The sequence below is a fragment of the Ornithodoros turicata genome, chromosome 5, assembly GCF_037126465.1.
Source record: "Ornithodoros turicata isolate Travis chromosome 5, ASM3712646v1, whole genome shotgun sequence".
NCBI classification, from domain to species: Eukaryota; Metazoa; Arthropoda; class Arachnida; order Ixodida; family Argasidae; genus Ornithodoros; species Ornithodoros turicata.
The window spans coordinates 13,881,967-13,908,270 of NC_088205.1; the positions used below are offsets into that span (position 1 = coordinate 13,881,967).

The 26,304-nt window shown below is 48.5% G+C and overlaps 3 protein-coding genes across 4 annotated transcripts in view; all 3 read left to right on the forward strand.

Annotated features, from left to right (window-relative positions):
• The window catches only part of LOC135394081 (probable G-protein coupled receptor No18), a 178,088-nt gene that overhangs the window by 16,093 nt on the left and 135,691 nt on the right, over positions 1-26,304 (forward strand). For both annotated transcript variants that reach the window (XM_064624559.1, XM_064624560.1), the window contains exon 2: positions 24,672-24,772. The gene's annotated coding sequence lies outside the window, so the exon portion shown is untranslated. The remainder of the gene's footprint in view (positions 1-24,671; positions 24,773-26,304) is intronic.
• LOC135395220 (uncharacterized) lies at positions 10,318-11,025 on the forward strand. Its single transcript, XM_064626460.1, has one exon. The coding sequence runs from the start codon at positions 10,318-10,320 to the stop codon at positions 11,023-11,025; it is 708 nt and encodes a 235-aa protein (XP_064482530.1).
• On the forward strand, positions 11,205-11,885 carry LOC135395221 (uncharacterized). The gene has a single exon (XM_064626461.1). It carries the CDS (start codon positions 11,205-11,207, stop codon positions 11,883-11,885), a length of 681 nt encoding a protein of 226 aa, XP_064482531.1.

The window sequence follows — 26,304 nt, forward strand, 5'->3', positions numbered from 1 at the left end:
TTCGTTTACGTATTTCGTGCGCGGAGCAGTGCACCAATGCGCTCTTTTGATCAGCTATCCCGCTGTCAATTTCGTGTTCATCCGCCCGGTTGGCACGCGGAGGAGACGGAAGGTAAGGAACAGTTGCTAGACCGCGAGAGATGCTTGTCTTCCTTCTCCTTCTCTACCCGACTGGTATACAGCGCTCGTGGTGCATTCGTCATCATCCATAATAAGAGCACGCTATCTCACCTACCGAACGGCAGAACCGCCAGCGCTGTTCACCAGTCGCGTTCATAAGGAATACCAAAGGTACCAAAGGGTCCCTTGCGGCTGTTCCTAATCCTCCGTCGTCCTCGTGTGTGAACCAGGCGGATGAACACGAAATTGCTGGTCGAAAGAGAGCATTGGTGCACTGCTCCGCGCAAGAAATATGTAAACCGAAACCGATTAATTGCTCGACAAAATCACCAAGTGTCGACACGATCTTTTTTATTTTTTCTTGGAATATTTTTCGCTGAAGGTCCCCATACGTAAAACAGCGGTTCCGTAAACGTGCCAAACAAAATTTAAAAGTTTATTTGATTAGTGAGCGTATGCACATGAGCCGCTCACTTGTCAGTTCATGGCCGATGTCCCAAGCATCTTTACAAAAAAGAAAGGCCTTCGATGGCGCCACGTGCTTATGGATTATTCAGCCAGGGTTTCTTCATGAAACACCCGGTATACACAAAGAGAAAGAAAGAGCGGAGTACCTGGTTGGGCTGAAACGCTGCGAAAAGCAGTACTGTGATCTTCCATTGATTCTACCTGTTAGAAGTTGACAGCGGTTTGTATGCTTAAGGTGACACGTGATCTTCCAGCAGCGCTTGTAAGAAGCGCTACAACCGCCAGAAAACCAGCGGCATATCCGAGTGGGTTAAGGCGTCCCGCTGGTTGTTGGTAGCCAACGGTAGCCAAGTTGGCAGTACGTCGTGCTGAAGACTGAAAGGTGGTGTGTTGGAATCCTACCACCGGCTGTGCTGTCTGAGGCTTTCCCTGGATTTCTGAAGACTTTTCAGACGAATGGCGGCACAGTTCCCCCTGAAGTCGGCCCAGGACGCATACTAAACCCTCCCCCTGTACCCCCTGTCTTTCCTGCTCTCCTCTCTCCATCTGTCCACATCTGTGCGCCGCTCATAGTCATAGTCGCTTCGCGGCACTAACACGAAATTATAATAAAAAAACGCCACAAGGGGCCAATCTGTAAATGCGACGTAACAGAGAAAGAAAAAGAGGAGAAAGAGTACAATCTGATTCAACACGTGGTATTTGTGCTGGACAATGCCCTGGCGATACCCTTGAATATTGAGAGCAACACGCAGTAACTGCTTTATACTTCTACACACATGTACGTACATATTGCTGCCTGCGTTTTATTTGCGGCACGTGTTGGGCTTCCCGACGATCTGATTGCTACCACAAAACGGGAGAAACTGCCAGCGAATAACATGGGCTGTCAGGCCGCATAATTATAGCCGCTATCGAGCAGCCGAACACATCATCGTTCATTCTCGTTTCATATCTTTTCCCAATCTCTTCCCTCCTCATTGGGATGATTTCCCGGAGTGGGGAATATCTTCTTTCGAGCAGCCTTCCTTCGACTTCCTTCGACTCGGAGTATTATGTTCGGTAACTAGAAAGTGAAGCATCTCTGAGATGAGTTTGTAAGGAATCGCTGAACTCCCCGTCTAGTCCCAGATTGCAGTTTCATCCCTTTTCTGTGTTTCAATACACTCGCGGCATCGTTGCTGATTACAGTGGTCGTTACAAAGGGCGAGTGTGTACTTAGGAGATGGCCGCTTGCTGGTTTTTTCGATGCGTTCTTTTTTTGCTTTTCTTTCGACCATGACGCGTTACATTAGATGTCATAATGTGTAGTCGTTTTGCGAAATTTCAATTTTTATAAATGTTTATTCTAATGATTAAAAAAATCCAAAAGATTCTGAATGGTGAGATTTTAATCGTTTACTATGTCAAGGTTGGACATCATCGCAGTGCACTGGGATACATGAACGTAGACCAAAAGGCAGGATACATACTCTTGCATTGACGAAGTACACCGGCTTGACATGACTTGAGCGTACAAAAAATAAAAAATAAAAAATAAATAAAGGTTACAATTTGTGGAATCCTGGCACGATGATACCGATTTTTAAACAGCCACAGCGGTCTTCTCCTAAGCGTTCCAAGTGTATCATTAGGATTTAAAACGATACTCGTTTTGATTTAGTTGACGTTTGAGAGAGAGGACACGGACACTGATTCGTTCATGTGCTGCTGATGATCCCCGAATAGTAGGTTGGTTGGTAAAAAAAGAACAATTTGGAGATGTTGGCCCAGCTCTACATTGGGCCGGCTACTCCAGTACGCTTATGGTAGCGAGGTCTGTCTACCAAGGAGTCTAAAAGGATGTTTGTTCCACAAAAGCCCTAGGGAAGGTGATCACAGGGTGTGAAACATGTCGATGGGCTGCTGGCCAGTCACCGAGTACCTCCTCGAGGTCAAGAGGGCCGTTGTCGTGTCTGACCAAGGCATTCCGGAGAGCTTCTCGAATTGCCGTGAATCGGTCGCAGCTGAGCAGTATTCGGCTATTTTTTTTCGACGGGATAGCTCCTGAATAGCACTGTGAATTATCATGAATTTGAGTGAGTTCGGCACGCTCTTCATATTGGTGGGGTAAAAAAAGTGACCTTTACTTGGCAAATTTCCGAGTTCAGTTCGCAAATATTTACATAATTAAACTTGGAGTACATGACATTCACATTGGGAGGTGGCAAAAGCCTAATAAGTACAAATGCTGTTGACCGCATGATTCTAGGTGGCGTAGTTTTTAAATTATAATTCAGTGACACGTTTTCTGGGACACCCTGTATATGTTCGGCGTCCTTTGGCACTCCGCATTGTCTATAGTGACGGAGCTATCCCGATACGGTGTCGAAAAGCGCGGCCGCTGGGAATGTTCATCCGAAATCGGTAGAGTAAGGATTCCAGTGGTCTGGACGTCCTTAACGGTATTCGATATGTGAGGTGAGGATCTATCCTGTGGAGCAGTGACGTTGGGTCCCTTACGTTCAACCAATCACGTTTTACCAGTCGGGTTCGCAGAAGACCAGACCCGAATAGTCACCGAAACGTCCTGGTATGTGTTTTATTTTCTCAAGTTACGCCACGCCACTTTTGTAGACAAGTAACTATATAGTTACACTTACAAGTTACTTATAACTTCGTTACAACCCCAGACTGGTTTGAGAGTAAATACGTAATAAGAAAGTTCTGTATGTTCAACCGGTGACCCGATTGCTTCCTATATAGCGGAAACCGGATGTTACTGACGGCGAAGTCACAGCAAAGTCAAACATAAACTGCTATTTTATTGAATTGGCTGTTTATTTAATTGAAATATTTTTCACGGGGAGCATCGTAAGAAAGCACCTGACAGCGTGTCTTTAGGTTTGGTATAAGTGCGGAGTATCATTTTCAGCGGTGTTTGAACCCTGCTTCTTTATCCTCCTGGGCCGTCTGCTCAAAGCATGATGGAGTACCTTGAAAAGGAAGGGTAGATTTTTTGGTCCCGTTGGTATTCCATATGTCAACTGGGCAACGCTCAATCAGGAGACAAAGACGGATGACATGTCCCTCGTCCTTTCTGTCCGGCTTTGCCTCCACACTCCTGAGTTTCCAAGAAGGAGCCGGATTCATGCAGTCTTGAAGGGCTGCTTGTTCCTTTCGGTGTACAGTTACCACCTATTTGTGAAGAACTAGCTGAAGAGCACAATGTATTGTAATTTTGCGGGCACAGAGTGTGAAATCTCGTCTCGGCCTTTCTTTACGAAGTAATAATAATAATTGGGTGTTTACGTCGCGAGACAACTGAGATCATGTCTTTACGGAGTGCAAGGTGCTTTGTATCACACACAGGGTTGCCACATTTGGCTACTTTGCTCGAAATTGGCTGCTTTCCGACTGGCGTGGGGCCGAGATATGGGTAGTGGCGACAATGTTTTGAGCTGGCAACCCTGGTCACACAGGCAATTGACAGATTTATTGATCCAAGTAACAATATCTTTGGACAAGGAAATTCCGACAGAATGAGGCCCACAAGGCAGTTGCCGAGGGCAAAACACCCAGAATGTGCCACTGAGTTTGTTCGTTAAAGCCGCATCCACGAGCGCACTAGGAGGATAGCATGACGTAAACAGGATCACTCACATGATGGTCGTACAACATTTTAACGTTGACGCTGGAACCCTTTCATGCGAGGTTTATGTCCCCTATTAGGCGGCCGTGCCCGAACACCCCCAACTCATTTATTTATTCTGATTCTATTTTACGACTCTCGGGTCCTCTTCGGCTCTGTCTTTCTCGCTCGCTACAGTACTCCGGAGTAACTATACTCCGAGTAGCTGGTGGGGGTAATTCCTCTGTAGTACTCCTTCGAAGTCAATTCTTCTTTATATACAGGAGAAAGGGAGAGCTTTTTCCTTGAGTGGACGATCGCACGCTGTCGAAAGAAACCCCGAGGGTAGCTCCTAAATCAACGGAGAATGTGTGGAGAGACGTTGTCTGCGGAGTAGACGCAACACATCCATATTTGAATAGGTACGCAGCAGCACCTCGATACAAGTCTGCGTTGAATGGCTGCGAATCTTTTGGGAGGTGGGTAGTGTGGGAAAACGATTACTTCGGTTGTTGCGTTGCACCCAGTCATGCGAAAGCAGCGAGGTACGGTAAAATCTTGATCTCTGAGGTGCAACAAATTGAGTGCAGATTTTTGACACTGAAAATTGCACTAAACGTAGAGATAACTTGTTTTTAGCATAACTTAAATAATTAACTTAACTTAATAGTTAACTGGGTTAGCGGAACCAAGTGGCTACGAGCTGCGTATGGACGTGGTTTGTTTGTTTGGATTTATTTATATCGTGCCTACCAAAGCTGACAACAGCCTACTGGGCAGTGCACTATAAAAATATAATGTACAATTGAATTCATAAAAAAAAAGAAGAACGAACAACCAGCTGAAATAGCAGCTATATATCAATTCAGGATTAAACAAAATAACAATCGGTAAATAATCAGACATAATCAGTTACAAAGTAGACGATGGGCAGAACATTTGAATTGATGAAGATTCATGGAAATATCAATGTCCAGATGGTTAAAGCCATTAAAGAGAAACTGCATACGAAACGTAGGGATCATTTCCTCATTAACTGGTGGGTAGAATAATACGAGTTTTCTACTAGGACGAATGGTACAATAAAAATGTAGCGTAGATAATAGGTGACAGCAGTTAATACGGCCATTGACCAGCTTATACAAGAACAACAGATCGTTCATAAGACGTCTCCTGCTCAACATAGGCAAACCTAAATAGTCCAAAAGTCTATAGGAATAATACAATCGTCTTCCGATATACTTATCATAAAATACTCTAATAAACCTTTTTTGATTTCTCTCGATATCAGACGACCTCGTCGGTGATATTGGTTCCAAACGATAGGGGCAAATTCGGCCTTAGACCTAACAAGTTGCATAAAGCAAGCTGAATTTTTAAATTCATGCGTAACTCTAGATATGAAACCGAGCAGTTGCAGACAATTACGAACAAGCGAGCGGACATGATCAATGAATGACAAAGAAAAATCAAATGTAACACCCAGGTCACGCACCGTTAAATGCCTTTCTAATGTGGTACTATCAATACAGTAGCTATGAGAGATGATCTCTCTCTCTCGACTGAAGGACACCATTTTGGTTTTTAAGAGGTTCAAGCAAGGTCATTCTGATTACACCAAGTACTGATCGCTTGAATGTCACTTTGCAATAAATAACAATCCCGGTAAGTCCGAATCTCTCGAAAAATCTTGATACCATCGGCAAATTGTAAAATGTTACAGTGTTTCACGTATGACGGCAAGTCGTTGACAAATATCAGGACGAGAAGAGGGCCAAGGTTGGAACCTTGAGGCATTCCTGAGGTGGAAGAGTACCATGAGGACATAACATTTTGCATTCTGACACAATTAAGGCGACCATGTAGGTAGCTTTGAAACCAGGAAAGGTAACTGTTGTAGAGGCCATATAAGGATAACTTCTGGGCTAATAGTGTTATATTAACTAAATCAAATGCTCTAGACGGATCAAAGTAAACATTGTCAACTTGAGACCGGTTAGTGACGTGTCTCTCCGACGATGTCCATAAACACACACAAGTTAGTATCAACAGATCTGCCTTGTAGGAATCCATGCTGCGGGTCACAAAATTTAAGCTTAAAACAACAATTCAATCTTGCAGAAATAACCATTTCAAAGACCGTAGACGGAGTACACAGCAGGGAGATAGGCCTATAATTTCTCACATCACATTTATATCCGTTCTCATGCACTGGAACAACGATTGCTTTTTTCCACAAAGATGGATACACACTCTTCCGTAGTGACACATTAAATACGTGCACTAGGATCAGAGAAAAAACAACTATACAACCTTTAGCAATAAAAGACGGGATACCATCAACACCACCTTTGTAATGGTTTTTTAGCTTTTTTATCGCCAATGTCACTTCTAGCAGAGTAACATCAGTGCAATGTAGCGAATCCCCACATTCTATATCGGGGGCCTGATAAGGACTGTTGTTATTATTGTTTGCGAAGCATTTACTGAAGTGGGTTGCGAAAGCATCACAGCAACCTCAACCGGTGAAGAGGTATAGCTGTCAGTTTGTCGTAATGTAATGGCATCATTGTCCCTATCTGTCATGTTATGACGCACATGATGCCAAAACGTACTTGAGTCTGACATTAAGCTTTCTTCAATGTTTCTGAGGTACATCTGTTTATCCCTAGCAATAAGTTTCTTCACCGTGCTTCGGCAAACGCGAAACCTATTATACCAAACATTGAGCCCAGTTTTCTTGTAGAGCCTATGAAAGTGCAGTTTACGCCTCATGAAATATCGCAATATAGTAGCGTGGACAGATGGAGAGTAGAACGGAATGGGAGACTGATGGGTTTAGTAAGCGTCCTCGGCCTCTTACATGGAGAACTGGTCAGACATCCGCCGGGAGAGTCTGCATCCCGCGAGAGGAAGCCTCTGAGAACACAGCCTATGGAACAACATTCAAACCGTCCACGTCCCAGTCCTCAGCATGGCCTTGAAGACAACACTCGATAGCCACTCGGCCCTGCTGATTCTTCCTTTTTTTGTCTTTAACACGTGTGGGACCAACAATAGTGCAAACATCCTATTCGTACATCATCTTAAAATAAAGTTGTTGTTGTTGCTATTCGTATGCGATCAGCATCATAGAATATTATTAGAATAGTAGAATAAGCCTTGCATGGTCTAAATAGGTGATGTCGCCATGTTGATCTTGTAATGGTCCGTGGCCGTGCCATCCTGACTCACCTATAAACCCCCACATGCTCTGGGGTAGTGTCTCGCAGCCTAACCGGGGAAACACCACATGGCATCATCATTAATTATTGTTATTGTTTGTAACGGTTAACTGTAAATTTAATTGTAATCTTCTTAGAACGGTGACTGCGCAGATATGCTCAATGATGTTTGTTCGCTGTGCTAATGTCCCTCTTTGTGTCCAACTTAACAAAGTTTGCAACGTGTCCACTTGTTGGCCCTGAGGTTCGGGTTCGAATCCAGGCGGGGACATGAACTATTTCGTGAAATTTTACATGGTGCTTAGGCACATTGTCCTTTGCGAGGGGCGTTAAGGACGATGTGTAGTGTGTTGAGATCTAAGTGCACGTTAAAAAAAAAGTCTTCAGCGAAGCAAAAGTAATGAACGGGCCGACGGCGTCGTACATCATCATATAGTTGTCTTCCGACGTAAGCGCAATTTACCACGAAAGAACATCTTGTACTATGCAACCGCACTGCATGGCTTAGATATTCACATCATACTATAATAGTAATAATATATAAGAATATTATAGCGTACCTCTTAATAGCGCTAATTTGTTTTAGAGCACAAAAAATATTGCCTGCAGACGCATCCCCGGCAGATTTCCGATGATATACAGAGCACACTTTCTCGTGGTGGCGCTTTAATATCGGAGGAAAGACTCCATTTCGAATGAGATACATTTGAAATTCTACAGCCTCCATACTTTTCTTTAAATATCTATCCATCCATTCTACAATTTGAACTAGAACACGTACACATCAACAAAAATACACTCTCGACTGGCTCGCTTTGCGTTAACGTGGTAGCACAGTGGTTGAAGCGCACGTCTCGATATGACTTCGGCTCGCGAAAGTTTGTTGGGGAATATCATCACGTTCCCCCGAGATGGGAACCATCAGAGTATATGTCGAATGTGTGACTTCATTTCTATTTCAGCTCAGTTTTGATAACCAGGCTTTATATAAGGTTCATCTGAGTGTATATTGTCTGAAACTCATTTCGAGAACGGGTTCATTTATCTTCGCATTTTGATTTGGACCTTCGTCCAGATTTTCACATATCCTGCATGCATCCCTCTGCGACCGACAGTCGTTTATCTGCGGGACCCTTTTCAGTCGTATCAGGATTTAAAAAGAAAAATTGTTGCCAGATCGAGATTTACCGTCCCTGTTGTCGGTCATACTGAATTTAATGAGCCTCGGCAATTATGTTTTATATGCCCTAGGGGTATAAGCTGGCAAACCGGATTAATGAACTAGCCGACGTCTGAATACGACGTTTCTGTTCGCAGCTACTTATCTCTAGAGTGGTCGATTTCTTACATCTTGTAACGGTACGAGATAATCTCAGTGAAACTTCACAAGCGTCATCCCCATCGCGCGCTCCTCCGCTTTCTCCACGATTCGAAACTTTTCAGCGCCTCGTGATTGTGTGACCGTGTGTTTTTCAGTTTTTTTCCCCTTCCTTTTCTTCTTCTTCTTTTCTCAATAGCAATCCGGCCTCTCTCTGGCGAACCTTTCTTTTTTTTTTTTTCTTTAATAAATCTTCATAGATCGCATGAGGTCTCACAACGTCCCCAGTTGGACGTCGCAACCCTGAGGGCGTTTATGGCCTCTTCGCAGTATAGTCTGGTGAAAGTCGATTCGGTGAGTCGTTGCTCAGTTTCCTGTGGCATACATGATTCCACTCTGGGGTTATCCGTGCTCTCGCTGACGTTAATACTTGATCGGAATTTCTCCCCGCCACATCCACCGATCGATCCCTTTCTAGGCTATGACGTCATCGTTCCATATCCGCTTTTCGCTGAATTTTCGAAATGAAACCTGGAGTGCCCATAATGTGGTATCGGATTGCATCGCATGGCTTACACCAGACCGCCGCCTGCTTAACAGGATAGAGGAGGTCACATCTATGATATGCGCGATTCTTTCTTTTTATATTCCGTGTTAGCGCCGCGAAGCAACTGTGGCTATGAGCGGCGTACAGATGGAGAGAGGACAGCAGGAGGGAGTGTGGGACAGAGGGGTTAGTATGCGTCCTGGGCCGACTTCGGGGGAACTGTGCCGACATTCGCCTGGAAAGTCTTCGGAAAACCCAGGGAAACCTTAGACAGCTCAGCCGGTGGTAGGATTCGAACCCACCACCTCCCAGTCTTCAGCACGACCTTGGCTGCCACCAACGAGCAGGACGCCTTAGGCCGCTCGCCCATGCGGATGGTATAGATGCGCGATTGGCGAATGGATGGCTTGCGTGCACAGCTCATTTGTATAAGTGCTGCCTGATACATGGTCCTACTGCGCAGGCCGAATACTCCTGGTAAAACCAGATTCCATCCGGTGTCCAACCCGCGCGGTCAAACCTGCGTCGCAGTAAAACACTCTGTACTCGAAATGTCGGCTTCTTTTTGAACATCAACGTCAATGCATCGCAGCTGTTCCGGCAACAAAACCGTTAAAAAAAACCAAGAGCGCGTGCATGCATGCACGACCCTGTTGAATGCTTAACAGGTAGTATTGACGCAATAAGACTGTGTGATGTGCGAAACTGAACCCGTGCACAAGAGACACGATTCATTTTTTTCTGTTTATGCTCGTTGTGTGTGTCGTCGCGTGCGACGTTGAACACGCCTTTTCTCTTCTTCTCCTGGAACTACCACCTGAATTTGAGCCCCTTCACTTTCATAACATGCTATGACGTCGATGGGACGTAGCCAATCGCATGGTACTGTAGCGCCCTTGGTGGCCAGGCTAGAAAGGAAGGACGAAGAATAAATGAGCGCGCCCAAGTTGATACCTAGCAGCCGCTCAGCACGGACCCTTGTTCTGTCCCGCTAGTTCTACAAATTTGGTGACCCGAACTCAGGCACCTCATGGGCGAACCTCAGACCCCCCAGACCGCTCACGGAGACGGAGTTAGCCCTCACGATGGAGGTTCCGGCACGACATCGTCCACTCGAGCTCCGACAATTTCCACGACTACGACCCTACGACTTCCGTCGTTTTGGATCGAGAATCCAAAGACCTGGTTTCGACACGTCGAAGCGCTATTCAAGGCCCGTCGCATCCGGAACCAGATGACGAAGTACTGTGAAGTGGTGCCGCTTATCCCCCCGGAGTTCATCGACGACATTGATGACGTTCTTTCGTCGATACGGCCTGACAACTCGTACGATACGTTGAAATCTGCCATTGTCTCGCGCACGACGGTTTCGGAGCGAGCGAGGATACAGCAGCCCCTTACGACTGAGGAGCTTGGTGACCGCCGTCCGTCGCAGCTCCTGCATTGGATTAGACAGCTCCTGGGAGATCGATCAGGCGACAACTCCGCGATCCTCCGCGAGCTCTTCCTCAACCGACTTCCGCTAGATGTACGACTCATCTTGGCTGGGAACGACGATGTTGCCTTAGACCGTTTGGCCGACCTCGCTGACCGCATCACAGATTATGCTTCAGCCGGCGTGGCAACAGTGCGTTCCCCTGCCGCCGCGCCGCCTCCGGCGACTAGCGAACTGGAAGGTGCCATCGCCCGTTTGGCGGGAGAGATGGAAAAAATGTCGACGCAACTGGCTGATCTGTAAGCAAGTCTTCACAGCCAAACTCGCAGGCCCCGATCGAGCAGTCGCCGACGCCCCCGCGCATCGTCGCAGCAGCGTACGCAGAGCCCCCAGTATTGCTGGTACCACCGACGCTTCCGACACCGTTCCACGCGTTGCCAAGCCCCCTGCAGTTGGCAGGAAAACTCTCTGGCCGGTCAGTAATGGCGGTAACCGACCAAGGCCCCCGACCTGCCCGCCTTCTATATGTCAGGGATCGAATCGGGAACCACCGTTGCCTTGTGGACACTGGTGCACAAGTCAGCGTTATACCCGGAAAACCTTCCGACAAGAAAGTTCGTCCGGGTCTCACGCCAGCACTCCAAGCTGCGAACGGGTCCACCATAAACACATACGGTCTACGTTCCCTCACTCTCGATATCGGCATACGCAGGACGTTCAGGTGGCCCTTCGTGGTTGCCGACGTGGAGCACCCGATTCTTGGGGCAGATTTCTTACATTTCCACAATCTTGACGTCAGCATAAGGCAGTGCCGCCTGCGGGACAATATCACGAACCTCGTTACCGTCGCTTCCGTCTCTAGAGCACAGTCTGCTAGTATTTGCACATTTATACCAACTTCACGATACGAGAAGATCTTTGCGTCATTCCCGGAACTCTTGAAGCCATGCAACCTTCCCGCACCAGTGAAACACAATGTCAGTCACCGCGTCGAGACAACAGGTCCACCGGTCACGGGACGCTTCCGACGTCTTTCCGGCGAACGCCTGGCCATAGCTCGTCGTGAATTTGAGCACATGCTGGCCCTGGGAATTATACGACCGTCCGCCAGTAATTGGGCTTCGTCACTACATATGGTTCCCAAGAAGGAGGGAGGCCAATGACTGGATGCCATGTGGAGACTACAGAGCCCTGAAGCACAATCCCCGATCGATATCCTCTACCACACATTCATGATTTTTCTGAGCTATTAGCGGGAGCTACTACGTTTTCCAAGGTGGACTTAGTTAAAGCCTACCATCAGATCCCGATGGAAGCTGAGCATATCCCGAAGACTGCCATCACGACTCCCTTCGGATTGTTTGAGTACGTCCGAATGCCATTTGGCCGGCGGAACTCCGCTCAAACTTTCCAGCGTTTCATCAACGAAGTAACCCGTGGATTGGACTTTGTGGTAGCCTACATTGACGACCTCCTTGTCTTCAGCTCATCCCCCGAGCAGCATGAACACCATTTACGCCAACTCTTCAGTCGACTCCAAGAAAATGGCCTTGCTGTCAATGCACAAAAGTGCACATTCGGAGTGTCGGAACTCGAATTTCTCGGCCATCACGTCTCCGCCGCAGGTATCCGGACCTCTGGACCACAAGATCAAAGGCGTCACAGACTTTCCCAGACCCACTACTGTTCGGCAGCTCCGCCGTTTCCTCGGCCTTATCAATTTCAGCCGCCGTTTTATCGCCAATTGCGCAGACATCCTTCGGCCTCTCACGGACTTGCTCCGAGCAAAAGTAAAGCCATCGGCAGCCATTCCCTGGTCGGAGACCGCGGACGCTGCTTTTGCAACTGTCAAACAGGCGCTCGCGGATGCCGCTCTGCTCGTTCATCCGCAACACGATGCGCCCAGCACCCGGCTCATTGTTGACGCTTCAGGAACCGCTGTCGGCGCTGTGCTACAGCAGTGTACATCCGACATATGGCACCCTGTGGCGTACTTCTCCCAACGACTTAACAATGCCCAGACCAGATACAGCGTTTTCGGCCGGGAGGTTCTCGCAATCTATGCGGCAGTCCACCACTTCCGTCACTTCCTCGAGGGCCGGACCTTTCACATCTTAACGGACCACAAGCCCCTTGCATTTGTGTTCCGGAACAACCGAAATGACTATCTGCCACGAGAAACTCGGCACCTCGCCTACATTTCGGAGCTCACAACCGATATCCGGCATGTCCATGGTGTCGATAACAGCGCCGCGGGTGCATTATCTAGAATCGATGACATCACCGGGCCTTTCCCGATAAGCCTTAAGGACATCGCCGCAGCCCAACTGGATGATTTCGAGGTCCGCGAGCTCCAAGCTGCCCCTCAGACCTCGCTTACTCTTCGTCTTGTCCCCATACCGTCGACGACGATGTCTGTGCTTTGTGACACAACCACTGGCACAAACCGTCCATTTATTCCTGTCGCACTCCGCAGGAAGATCTTCGACGCTGCCCATAATCTGGCCCACCCTGATGTCCGCGCTTCTCAGAAGCTTCTCACGGCACGATACGTTTGGCCAGGCATCCATAAAGACGTACAGCGATGGGTGAGAACTTGCGTCTCCTGCCAGCGCTCGAAAGCTGGGCGGCACACGAAAACCCAGCTGCACACCTTCCTCCCGCCGCGAGCCCGATTCGACCACGTCCATGTAGATATAGTCGGCCTACTACCTACATCCCACCGTTACGAGTACATCCTGACTTGTGTGGATCGGTATACAAGGTGGCCCGAGGCTGTTCCCTTAGCCGATATCTCAGCCCAAACCGTCGCCGAAGCCTTCGTGACCACATGGGTAGCACGTTTTGGCTGTCCATCCACTGTCACAACGGACCGGGGTCCACAGTTTCGTTGTGCCCTCTTCTCAGCCCTCACCTCTCTCCTCGGAGCGCACCATATCCAGACAACCGCCTACCACCCAACGGCGAATGGTTTGGTCGAGCGCCTGCACCGCCAGTCGCCCTCACTGCGCAACCCTCCCGATTACGCTTGGCCCAACATCTTCCTTTTGCGCTGCTCGGCATGCGCGTCGCTGTCAAGCAGGACCTCCGGTGCGCACCAGCCGAGCTCGTCTATGGTTACCCTCTACGCCTTCCCGGAGACTTCCTCACCCCAAGCGCCGATCAACCGCACCCGTCTCCCAGTGACTACGTTCGGGACCTAAAGGAGTTATTCCGACACGTCACTCCCGTCCCACCTCGCATGCCCACACGACGCACAGTCTTCGTTAGCCAGGACTTAAGCACGGCGACGCATGTTTTCGTCAGAGACGACCGTGCGAAGCCCTCGCTGACGCCGTCTTACTCCGGTCCCTATCCCGTCCTATCCCGGACACCCAAGACTGTGCGTATCGAGATCAACGGCAAGTCGGACAATGTCGCCCTCGATCGAGTCAAGCCCGCCTACATAGCATCCTGCCTCCCGTCGTCCACTTCCCTTACCCTCGACAGCTCCTCTCCACATCAGAGCACACCAATCAAACGTGTCACTTGGGCCTTAGATACGTCGACAGTTCCTTTTAAGTACGGTCTGGGGGGGAGCCCTGTAGCGCCCTTGGTGGCCAGGCTAGAAAGGAAGGAAAGGAAAGGAAGAATAAATGAGCGCGCCTCAGTTGATACCTGGCAGCCGCTCAGCACGGACCCTTGTTCTGTCCCGCTAGTTCTACAGTACCATCTAGATGACGCATCCGTGGTGCAGCCAAAGGGGGCCGTACCGGTAAAAAGGCCGTGGCTGACATCTGTGATGAGTGATATTCGAAGGGTGTCATGTACACGTCTAATTCACCGTGAAAATGCGAATGTGTCGTGTGCTTACAAATCCGCCCGATGGTAGGAAGATGAATACAGCGGCCGTACCCTATGACTCCAGCGCATTAAATTGACCGCATTATTCTCGCTCTTCACGTCAGGGTGATGGTGCTAGTCCTGAAAGAGCATCGCTGTTGTTGCCCTCACAGATGTTGGCAACGTCACGTCAATCGCTCTGAGGGGAATGTGCGTCCTGGGCCCGACTTCTAAACCCTAGTGCAGTTCTCAACAGCATTGGCAGTACATTGAGCACGTGCTCTGTGCGCGCGCAGGAAGCGCTGCCAAGGCTATTGAGAAGCGCACTAGGTTCCAGGGACCCCTAAAAGCGGAACGAGAATACGGAGCGGTAAATGTGGCGCCGGTCATTCCCTTACCTTCGTGACGTAAATCCCCGAATTGCCTGTTACCACCAATAGACGATTACAAAGATGCGCGCGGCGCAAAGCGGCATGGGAACTTTGGGGGGCACTGCTCCATCGTCTGCTTCGGTTATGGCTTACCTCGCTGCCGCTGCGGACACTGGGAATGTTGTTGTTCTTCTACCTCCGTCTCTGGTCGTCTCGTAATACTCTAAGGCGTTCCCATGAGCCCTTGCGTGTCACATTTGGCCCTTGCTTTTGTAAAAAAGGTCTATTATTTTACGCGCACATAACGCGCGACACAAATATCAAATCCGTATCCATTGATGCTAACCTTGCCAGCGTGCTGCGTGATTTCGCAATGGCTTAACCGCAAATTATTCCAACTGAAGGTATAAACTCCGTTACAATCAATATATGAAAGAATATCATAGATTTTCCTTACCTTAAGCGATGTTTTGTCTCTCTTCGGAGTCACATCCGTCTTTTAACATTATCTTCCTACTTGAGTATCTTCGTTAGCGTACAGCATGCGGCTGTGAGTGCTATGGAGCAGCCAGCACCCATGCTAGTGGAGACTACATCGCCATGCTTTTCACGTGGAATTTACACCTTTCCGATCGTCTGCGTGGTTGACACCTATGAAATTTCGTGTAAACTTTTGGCGTTATAAAGCGCAGCGTGTCCGAGAGCATACAGTCAGAACATCGGCAGAGCAACGTTCGACGTACGTCTACGGCTGCTCCACTAATTTCGTCTCAACCCTCTCAAACACACTCAATCACCAAGCAACGGGCGTTAACGTCCACTGTGAGAGGTTCTTCAGCTGTTTCAGAACAGTGTCAATCAGTGCTTTACAAGACAAAATCGTCAGCGAATGAACTCATTTAACGTCACGAAAGTCAGCAAAGTAATTTTCTACGCCCAAATTCTCGAGGTTCTCTATAATATAGAGACGTCGACAGAGACACTAATGCTTAGTTGCGGGTAAAATCCTGATATCAGGGCGCTCCATTTTTTTCTTGTACCAATCAATCAATCAGTCAATCCGCGCGCTCCTCAGAGGCGCGCGCTCTTACCCGCACATTATCGGCGCGGATTTCAAAACGTTTTCTTTCTATCCGCAAACCAGGATAGAGATCGGATATAGCCCAGCCCGTGCGCACCCCTATTTATAATAACCACTTAGCCACATGCGGGCCGTCTCTCCCAAATCCCCGTTCCCCTTACCAACCCTGTGAACGAGTGGTCCTTTACCACGTCCACACTGTGAGGATACAGGAGACCGATTCCCGTCACCGATGGTGTTGCCTGGGAAATCTCCTGGGTTTTCAATAAGTTCGTTAAATTCATACACCTCATCGCAATTGCGTGCTGAGATTCCTGAAGTCGGCCCTGGACGCACTATCCAGGGTAGATAACGACGTACAGTAACGGGGCAACAACGATAACGTGCTTTACAGCGGTGAGTAGTACGACCGCATTCCTTCCTCTCGCATCACGTTTCCATGCAGTTGAAAGGGAAATCTCATTCAGTTTCCATGAGTTGAATGCTGGCTAAATATAGCGCTGATCCGAATGTCTAAACGTGGCAAGCTGGTCGAGCGGCTTATTTGCTCCCTTAATGGAATTCTCCGTTGTTTGTAAATCCTTCCGAAACTTTCTGTTGACGCCATTACTAGAATGCAGTCGCAGTCACCCTTCCGCGCGTATCGACAAGAATGCAATAATGGGCGAGTTAAAGCTTTCCTGCTTATTAAATGCGGGAAGACGTACCGGGGTATTTAAAATTAATCTGGCTTCGACGCCCTCCCTCTTTTTGCGCTTCGTTGCGTTCGACGAAAGGCATCTCCTTCTTCAGTGCTGCATTAAAAGGGTGCGAAGCAGCGTTCGAGAAAAAGCCACTTCAGAGAGACTCGAAAACTGTGTCAATATTATTCGCCACGTTACACTTAGTCATAACCTGAATTACACGAACGTAACTTTCATTGAAAATTTACATTTCATCTTAATGACACGATGGCTTTCTAGGACCACGTGACGATGACCGCGTCACCAACGAACATTTACCGGACGGTGGCCCTATGAAGTTAAACGCGTTTGGCACAATGCCGCAAGATGCATACAACTTTATTTGCTTATATGTTCTAGATTTTACTTCAATTTTTTCTAACCTACTCGTAGAATTATTTTAGTCAGAAAGTGTCCTAAAATGGGGGGGGGGGGGAGCATACGCGGTTGAGGAAAATTTGCCCAGCGCAGGGCCGAGTGGAAGAGAAATTTATTTTTGCCAGATGCTGAAGTGGCGCCCAGTACAGTCTTGCAATATTCGACAACAAAACTTTGCCACACTCTTTGCACGCTTCCACGCATTCTACGCTTTAGGCAATAAAATGTCGCGAGAAATGCAAATATACGTACATGTCTAAAAGGAATGTCGGAAAATGTTTTTCCTCCATTGGGTTTCTGACAGGAGATTTTCGGCATTGGTAAAAACTTTCGTTACGATTAATCTCCTTGCTGCATATGAAAGAACTTCTGCCAGTGGTGGCGCTCAGTTTTCTTCAAATCTGAGAGAAGCGTAGAGCAATTTTCAGATGTGTGTACCAGCAGCTGTTGTACGCTGCATCTAACACGCACGCACGCACGCTCACAAGCCGTCCATGCGTGCGCCACTGCTGCGGAGCGATAGGTCCGGAGGCGATTTCAACTGGACCGGTGGCTAAAAAGCGTCGCACTTTAATTGGGGGAAAAAAATCTGGTTTTCCCGACAGAAAGAACCGTTTTCAGCAAAAGTTTATGGAACGCCGGGAAATTTCATAGTCTCTCTAACAAAGAAGCAATTAGTCAACCAGTCCGCCGCAGACATACTAATAGGCCAACAGAAAAATCCCGTACGCCCAGTGCATAATCACCCTGTTTCGTTAGCTGAGGAACGCTAGTCTTTCGAGGAATTCCTTGCTTCCATTTACAACCACACTTTCAACTTTTATTTTGAAAAGAAATTGTCCTCCGGGACCAAGAAAGAGGGAGAGAGAGAGAAAAAAAGAGCTTTATTATCATTACATCGTTTCCGATGCACGCCAGTCTAGTTTATCTTAGTGTAGAAGTTGGAACGTTATATATATATTTTTTTCCATCATTACGTTCACGAGGGGTCATTAGATGGCAGCGTTGCTGATGAGCTTTTCTCCTCTCCTGCGTGGGGAATGGAAAGGTCAGCAGAATGGACGATCAAGTTGTCACCCTCACTGTACAGCTACCGTCCTCTAGAGAATGCCGCTTTGACACGTAGGTTGATCAACCGGCGGATGACGTCGGCGTGTCTTTGTCACCTTTCGTGTTTTATTCGCTCGATGCTCGTCGTGGTAGACCGTGAGATAAAAGCAGTTCACACTGAAGTTGATGGACCTGTGTAGCTGTGCAGCACGCATTGTAACATTTTTTTTAAATCCCGTATTTGCGCCGCGAAGCAACCGTAGCTATGACCTGCGTACAGATGGAGAGGGGGCAACAGGAAGGAGTCGGGGTTTAGTATGCGTCCTGGGCCAACTTCAGCGGGAGCCGTGCCGACATTCGTCTGGAGGGACATCAGAAAACCCAGGGTAAACTTCAGACAGCTCCCAGTCTACAATTGTAATATGTTTTACGTTAACTAATATGTTTCATAATTATAATTAATTGACACTCAGTCAAAATCCACTCCGTATTAACTGAATAAATAAAAAGAAACATTTTGTCTCATTAGGTGGCTAGTTAGCTGCTAAACTTCAGTTAATATTATGGCAATTGATGTCCTGAGGATGGTACACATAGAAAGGACCTACAGCTGGCTAACCTTTTCAGTGACTTCCTTCTTTCATTATTAATTGCAGTTAAGTCGGGACAACTTAACTAAAGTTGTAGTCTTGATACGTCCATCTTTTGTTTTACCTACGCATGTTGCCCATTACGCGTCCTGTGACACTATCAAAAGAAAAGCTAAACGTCTTTTCGGGACTTGTCCGATTTGCTTTTTCTCCAAACTCGCGGTCATCCTCTCCGCTGTTCACCTGTCATTAATCAGCTTGCAGCAGCCGTCTGCGTCAATTTCGTTCGAAAAACTGTGTATTGCGAAACAGCGCTTAGCGCTCCCCACAAAGTCAACAACTATCCGGACTGGGCGGCAGAGCTAGCACTTTGAAAAACAACGGTCTCTCCCCCCCACCGCATGCAGCTCCTGTTGGTGGGACGGCCCTCCCTCAGCGTTCTGGCGACAAGCAGCGGCGGCCTTTTGTCTTCCTTATTCCTTTCGTGTCGCTTGTTCCGCGTCGAAAATTAATAGCATACATCCGGGCTCGTTAATTTGCGCGCGAGGACACGGCTTCATTATGCATACCTGTCGCTGCATCGAATATCAATCGATGTTACGAAGAAGAAGGATCGCACCGTTTCGGTAAGACGTCTACTACGCAGGCTTTACTGTCGTTCATGCGTAGCCTGTTTACGACGTACAAGTCAGTCTCCAACGCTAGCTGCGTACCTTGAAGATCTTTTCCTAATCTTCCTGACCTTGTAGGCGGACTACTGGAAGAATGCTGTTAGTTGCTGAGACTATTCTGTACGGAACAGACGATATTCTAATTAGCCTTGTACATTTGATACAGGGATGGGTGCTGCGATTTTCTTTCTTCTGTGTTAACACCGCGAAGTAGCTGTGACGGTATGCACATGTGGGGGTAATGCAGTACGAATGAGACTGGGCTTAGTGTGTTTCCTGAACAGACTTCGACGCGAATTGCAGGGACATCCCCTACTGGAAAAAGGCATATAGGTTTATATGGGTCCCTATAGAATCCGATACATCCCTAAAATGGCGGAATGGGGGGCTAAAATGGGATCCATATCTCTTATATTACACCACTAGGGATTGGTATAGGGTCCCATGTACCCCATATTTCGTGGTATGGGAGTGATGTGTGATCTCATATGCCTTTTCTCCCCATAAGATCATAGTATAGGATCTTATATACCTGACATGGTATATGGGGCTGCTGTGGGGTCCTACACCAGGAAGGGGTATACTAAGGGATATTATGGGGGTGTTTATTTTGATGAGTTACAGAACTTTTTATAAAGAAGCTATGAGGAACGGCATAGATGTCGCTTGTGCTGTTGAGTCATACGGCCAGGCGAACATCCTCTCGAAGAAAGTATAAACTATAAGATGACTAATTACCTATCATTAAACCTTTAATTAACGGATTTTGGGCAAAAGCGAGATGGCAGAATGAGACACTATCCGTGTTGAAAGTCATTGCATGTTTCAAAAATCCACACAGGAGGCTGGAACACTAGAGCCAGCAGCGTGTCGCAGCAATTTTGGACACAGAGGAGCACATTTAACACGCCATGGTAGCAGGCATTGATTGCCTGCAGGTGTGGCTCATATTTACATGTAGACTACTTGTGCTGTGTGCACCCACCGACACGTCGATTGAGTCTCGCCAGATCCAGTTTACACTGGGCCCTGTATCATGCAACAACAACAACAACAATAAATGAAGAAGTGATGATGACATGGGATGTTTCCCCGTGGTAGCCACATGACCCTACCCACTTCACAGTGGTTAATATGAGAGGATGAATTATGGTGAGATTGAAGCAACGACAGGTCGGAGTTCTGTTTAGAGCTCTTCGAGGGATCCAGTGCCTCGCATGAAAGCAAAAAGGGAGCGAAGAGCCCGGCACTGATGCGCAGGGGAGCTCCATGGGCCAAGTACTCTGGACAGGCCTCAGGCTCTGAATGGTCTATGGTCGAGGAGTTCAAGTTGGCGTCGAAGTACCCGGCGTTCACACGTGTACCGCTCACAGTCCTCGATGATATGGGGGATCGTAGCTGGGGTGCGGCAAGCTAGGCACAGCGCCGTGTTACTGTAACCCAGCTTAACACGGAACACAGGGGTGAAAGCGACGTTGAGTCGTAGACGCCGCAGGAGTGTCGTAAAGCGGCGAGAGAAGCCACCTGGCATCCTAAATGATAATGACGGGTCCACTGCATGGAGGAGCGACCATTGAGTGATGTCATGCAGCCATTGCTGGTGAGCCAAGGGTGACACCAACGCAGACAAGTAGGAGCGCCTATCTCCATTGGAGAGGATAATGGGCACGGCTCTGGAGATACGGTGGGCCGCAGCAGCCGCCAAATCTCCCTCATCGTTGCCCTGAATGCCGGTGTGACCGGGGACCCACCGTAGGGTCACCCGGTGTCCCTGTTCGTCGAGAACCTTGAGCGCCGTCAGGATACTAACAACCACCGGGGCCAACGAGCCGCGGATGCCCATGGTTCCTACACATTGCAGGGCTGATTTTGAGTCAGTGTATATCACCCAGGAGCGGGGAGGGTATTTGGAGACAGTCTTTAGAGATAACATGATGGCATACAGCTCCACAGAGGTCGACGAAGTGCGATGTGACAGGCGGAACCCACATGATAATGACTCCTCCGATATGACAAAGGCAGCGGAGGAGCCATCCGACGTAGACGAACCATCTGTAAACACAGCCGTGCTTCCTCTGTACTTTGTATCCATCCTTTCCAAAGTAGACTGCTTGAGAACCGAAACGGGGATCTGGCTCTTCGGCCCCCGGAGGCCAGGGATGTGTGTCGAGAGGGACGGGCTCGGCAGTGTCCATGGTGCCACTGAAGGGGCGGTCGGGGCAACATTGAAGCCAGGTATGTTTCCAGATGTTGCTGTAACACATAGCGAGAGTTTACTGTTCTTCCGCCTACGTGGCTACGTAGCTGAACCAGAGGATGACGCCGGTGGTGAGCGAGCAACCGTAGGTAGTGTCGGATGGTTTCTCTTCGGCGGAGGACATCGATGGGTATTTCCCCGGCGTCGGCGATCACCATCCGTGTCTCAGCGCTGCGCGGGACACCAAGACACGTCCGCAGGCTGCGTGCCAGTGTACACCGAAGCTTGTGTTCAGACGTGGCTGATATACCGTGCAATACGGGCAAGCTGTATAGCAGGGAGCCGCGAACCAGAGTTCAGCCCCAGCGCACGCCGGCAAAGTGGCGAATCACGTTCCCCCAGCGCTGAGCCTTTGAGGTCAATGTGCCTTCGCCACGACAGGTTGCGGTCCAGGATAACACCCAGGAACCTGTGAAACTTGACTTGTATGAGAGGGCAATCACCAATCCGCAGTTGGAACAAACAACAACAACAACAACTAAATCATGACTATGCAGTTGGAACCTCCGCATCTCTCTTCGAGTAAAAGGAAGGACAGCGCTTTTTTCGATGGAGATGTCCATCCCCGCGTTCAAGAAGAAGTTGTTGATGGCATCCAGTGCTCTTTACAACCGATGTTGAATTGCCGGCCGGGACTTTCCGACAGTCCAAATACACACATCGTCCGCATATATGGAGAGATTTACTCTCCTCGGTAGACATTCCTTGAGGCCAACCATTACAATATTAAATAGTAACGGGCTTAGGACACTTCCTTGCGGGACACCCTGCGGAACAGCAGTCTTTTCTGTGTCACCCTCGCCTGTTCTGACAAAAATTTTCCTTTGGCTCAGGACGTCGGAAAGCCATGCAAGCGCTTTCCCAGGCACTTGCGACCGGGGTGACGCATGAAGAACACCGGGGTGACTTACGGTGTCATACGCCCGCTTGACGTCCAGGAAGACAGCCATCACGATTTGCCTCCGGGCTTTCGCTTCCTCAACAACAGAGACCAAATCCATCACCGAATCCATTGAACTACGATGCCTACGGAAGCCTGACATTTCCTGGGGGAAAACACATCTCCTCTCAAGCCACCACTCGAGCCTGTGCAGCACCATGCGCTCCAGGACTTTGCCTAGGCAGCTGGTAAGGCTGACAGGCCGAAAAGACGCCAGGTCCAAGGGGTGTTTTCCAGGTTTCAGTATGGGAACCACTAGGGCCTCCTTCCACTGAGCAGGGACTTGTCCATCCCTCCATGATTTATTGTAGATCTCTAAGAGGACCAGAAGGCAGGTGTCATTCAGGTTACGGAGCGCAGCATAGGTGACCAAGTCCGGATCAAGTGACGACTTTTTCCGAGAAAACGCCAGGGCCGCCTTGAGTTCTGCAATCGTGAAGTCTGCATCCATGTCGGGGTCCGATGATGGAGGAGCTTGGCTAATAGCGCGCTGTAGCTGCACAACATGTTCCTGAAATCCTGAACATTTCGCTGCCTCAGAGCTCGCTGCTATGGTCTTGCAAAATTCGTATGCAACTTCCTTCTCGGGCTTGGAAATCGAGAGAGACAGAGATCGCAGGGGGTTCTTCGCCGGAGGAGCTTCCCGGAGACTTCGAGCAACGCGCCATACCTTCGCAGCACTGGTAAAAGGGGTCAGAGACGCACAGAACTGCCGCCACCTACGTACATCCACGGCCTTCAGGGCCTTTTGTACCATTACGTTAGCACGACGTGCATCCTGAACATCCGTGAGTTGGCCAGATCGCCGAGCCTTTCGCTCCGCCCGTCTCCTATAAGCACGCAAACGCTCCGCGCTGTATCATGCAAGATCCCATTTCTCTATGGCATCCTATATCATATATTATCCCATTTGTCCATTTGTCTTTAGGATCCCATATCATGAGGATCCCATTTGTGTACAGGACTGCCCATATCAAAAGATCCCTTACCATTATTATTTCTTTATTAAGATGCCCACGAACAGACCAAGGCCTACACAAGTGGTGCATCGCTCAAAACGATGAAAACAACTACTAAACTACCAACACTAAGAAAACTGAAGTAAAAGAACACTTATAATCGAACACTGTCGCACTGCGAAAGTTCAATCCCTTATTTTTTATTTATTTTTTATTCGACACGCGTGCATTCAGTCCTCGTTTCGTTCGCGTTATTTTTGTTGCGGTAAATAACGCGTTTCTAGAGAAAAGAAATTGCTTCGCGCCGGGCGTTAATTTATTCGCGCATTACCGAGCACAACGGCTGCGTGACGTCACTCGTGCATTAAGTTAATGCAGGTGAAAAACAGAGAGGAAAAAGAAAGAGTGCCTTCTCCGCGGGACGCCTAAAAAACATTATGCGCAACGGGCAGGGTCACTCATTAATCTGGCTTCTCTTTCCACCCTTTGTTCGCTGAGTGCGCAACTGGGGAGGCGGATCCACATGCGCTGCTGTCCCCCACCTAAACCGCATTGCTGCTTACATCAGCAAATGTAGCCGCAAATAAATTCAGCGACGCTGCACTTTGTGCGGAACGAGGCTCCTTTTTTCACGTTTTCTCCTCCTGGGCTGACAATGCAGATCACATTAAATTCTGAGCAGTGTTGTTTCTTTCGTTTGTTCTCATATGATGTCCACCTCGCTTATAGCGAGGACTTTGAGCTTTCACGGGGAATTGAAACGAAGATACGCGGTCGGTGGCTTTGCTGGGTCTGCATAATTTTTTTATCATTTGGTGCAGTGACTACGCTCTTATCTCACATTTAGAAAGTGAGCCTGGCTATATTATGTCAAATCGATGAGTAGCGTGTTGGCTGTCCCTTCCTATAGGCCGACGATTAATCGGTGCTGGCATGTCGCTCGACGGAACTATCCACAACCGCATGGCATTTGACGCAGTACAGGCTATGCCACCAAAGCACCTTACATGTATCTGTGGTAGTGTAGCGAGTTATTGCGAACCCATATTTACTTTTCTGTGACTGTCGAGAGGGTTACGAATGTGTTTTCTTCTTTCGCTCCTTCCAGGAAATACCGTCGAAATAGGACTGAAATCACCCAGAGACCCGACCGTGACCTTGGGGAGCTGCGGGCTTGGAGGAACTTCAGCCGGAACCACTCCTGGAAAGGTGAAATCACCAACGAGGTTCCCATGCATTTTCGGTCTCGAGCCCCCGAGACGAGTCGCCGCCCTGGGAACTCCTCCTCAAATAGTTTTCGGTTGGGCCACTACCATAGGAAGGGAGCCGCAGTGGCACGCTCTAGTATTCGTCCCCGACGCGGTGTGGATATGTCTCCCTGAGCAACATGCGGGAAAGAAAAGTATCGGCGCTCGAAAGTGTGAGAGTTTTTGGCAAGTGACGGACTTGAGCAGGCCTCCGTAAAAACTCGAATTTCCCCACTGATCGTTTTGTCGCTGGGAATTTTTGGCAGACTTTCTAGACGCATTTCGGCATCGTTCCATCTGAAGCCGACCCAGGACGCATGCTAACCCCTTGCTTTCCTCTCCTTCACCCTTTCCTTTCTCAGTATGTACCTGTCAGTACTGCGCACATGGCTGTTACTCGCTTCACAATGGTAATAAGGCATCCAAACGAAGGAGAAACAAACAAAAAAACTTGAGGTTCATATCGATACAGGGTGAGCACGGATAACATTAACCGTTCGCGCATCCGTGATCTTAGGATGCGCAACAAATGCGCTGCTTGAAATAGGCGTATCCGCAATCCAATGCGGATATCCTTAATAGCCGCCTGCATTACTTGCAGTTGTGGATCCATCTAGGGAACGCTGGCACTAATGCTAAATATCGGTATAGTGATGCGGAGAGTCGCGCTCTCCGCGGAGGAGGCACGGCGTTATTCTCACTTTATCCGCACGAATTTCGATTTCCATCCGCATCCGAAGGTGTCGCTGGGCATCTGCGCGGACCGGACAATATATAACCGCACCCCGCACACCTCTACCTATTCAATTACATGCGCTACAGTGAGATCTATACGCGAACTTCCAGACTACCGTTCAGAGGGCTCTACAGTGTGTGCGTAGTATATGGGGTTTTTCAGACTCCCATCAAAAAGGAACCGTAAGAAATAGCGGTTCACCTCGTGCCCTATGGACACCTATTTCCACCTTACTTTTCCGTCCCCCTCTCCTCCTTTCCTTCGTGCTTAGCAAGCATTTTTTTTTTCTTCTGTCCCGGGAGAAAGGTGTTCGAGGTCGATAGTGCAATGTTGCGTGGTGACCGTACAGAAATGGAGTGAAAAAGGCGAGGAGGACTGCGGAAGTGAACCTAAATGGAGGGTTCATTCGACGGAAAGACCCGAAATTTTAACGCGCGTTTTTTTTTTTTTTTTTTTCTGTTTTTGACGTAGATCTTTCTACGGTAACCCTTTGTGCACTGAAGTACGCGTCCTGTCACACCACCCAGCGGATTTCCTCTACTGTGCCCCAAGAATACCTTATTCGTACCATGTGTGCACTCTTTCGAATTGAAAATCCTCCTTCCCCCCCCTTCCACTCCCACCCCGGAATCGAAACCCGAGAACGTGGGCGCGGATGTACTTCATTCATTTTTTTTAATTTTTGTTTTTGTTTTGCAGCGACTCCTAGCGTCCGCTGCTGGTTTCCTTGGAACCCACGGCCACGCTAAAACTGACGA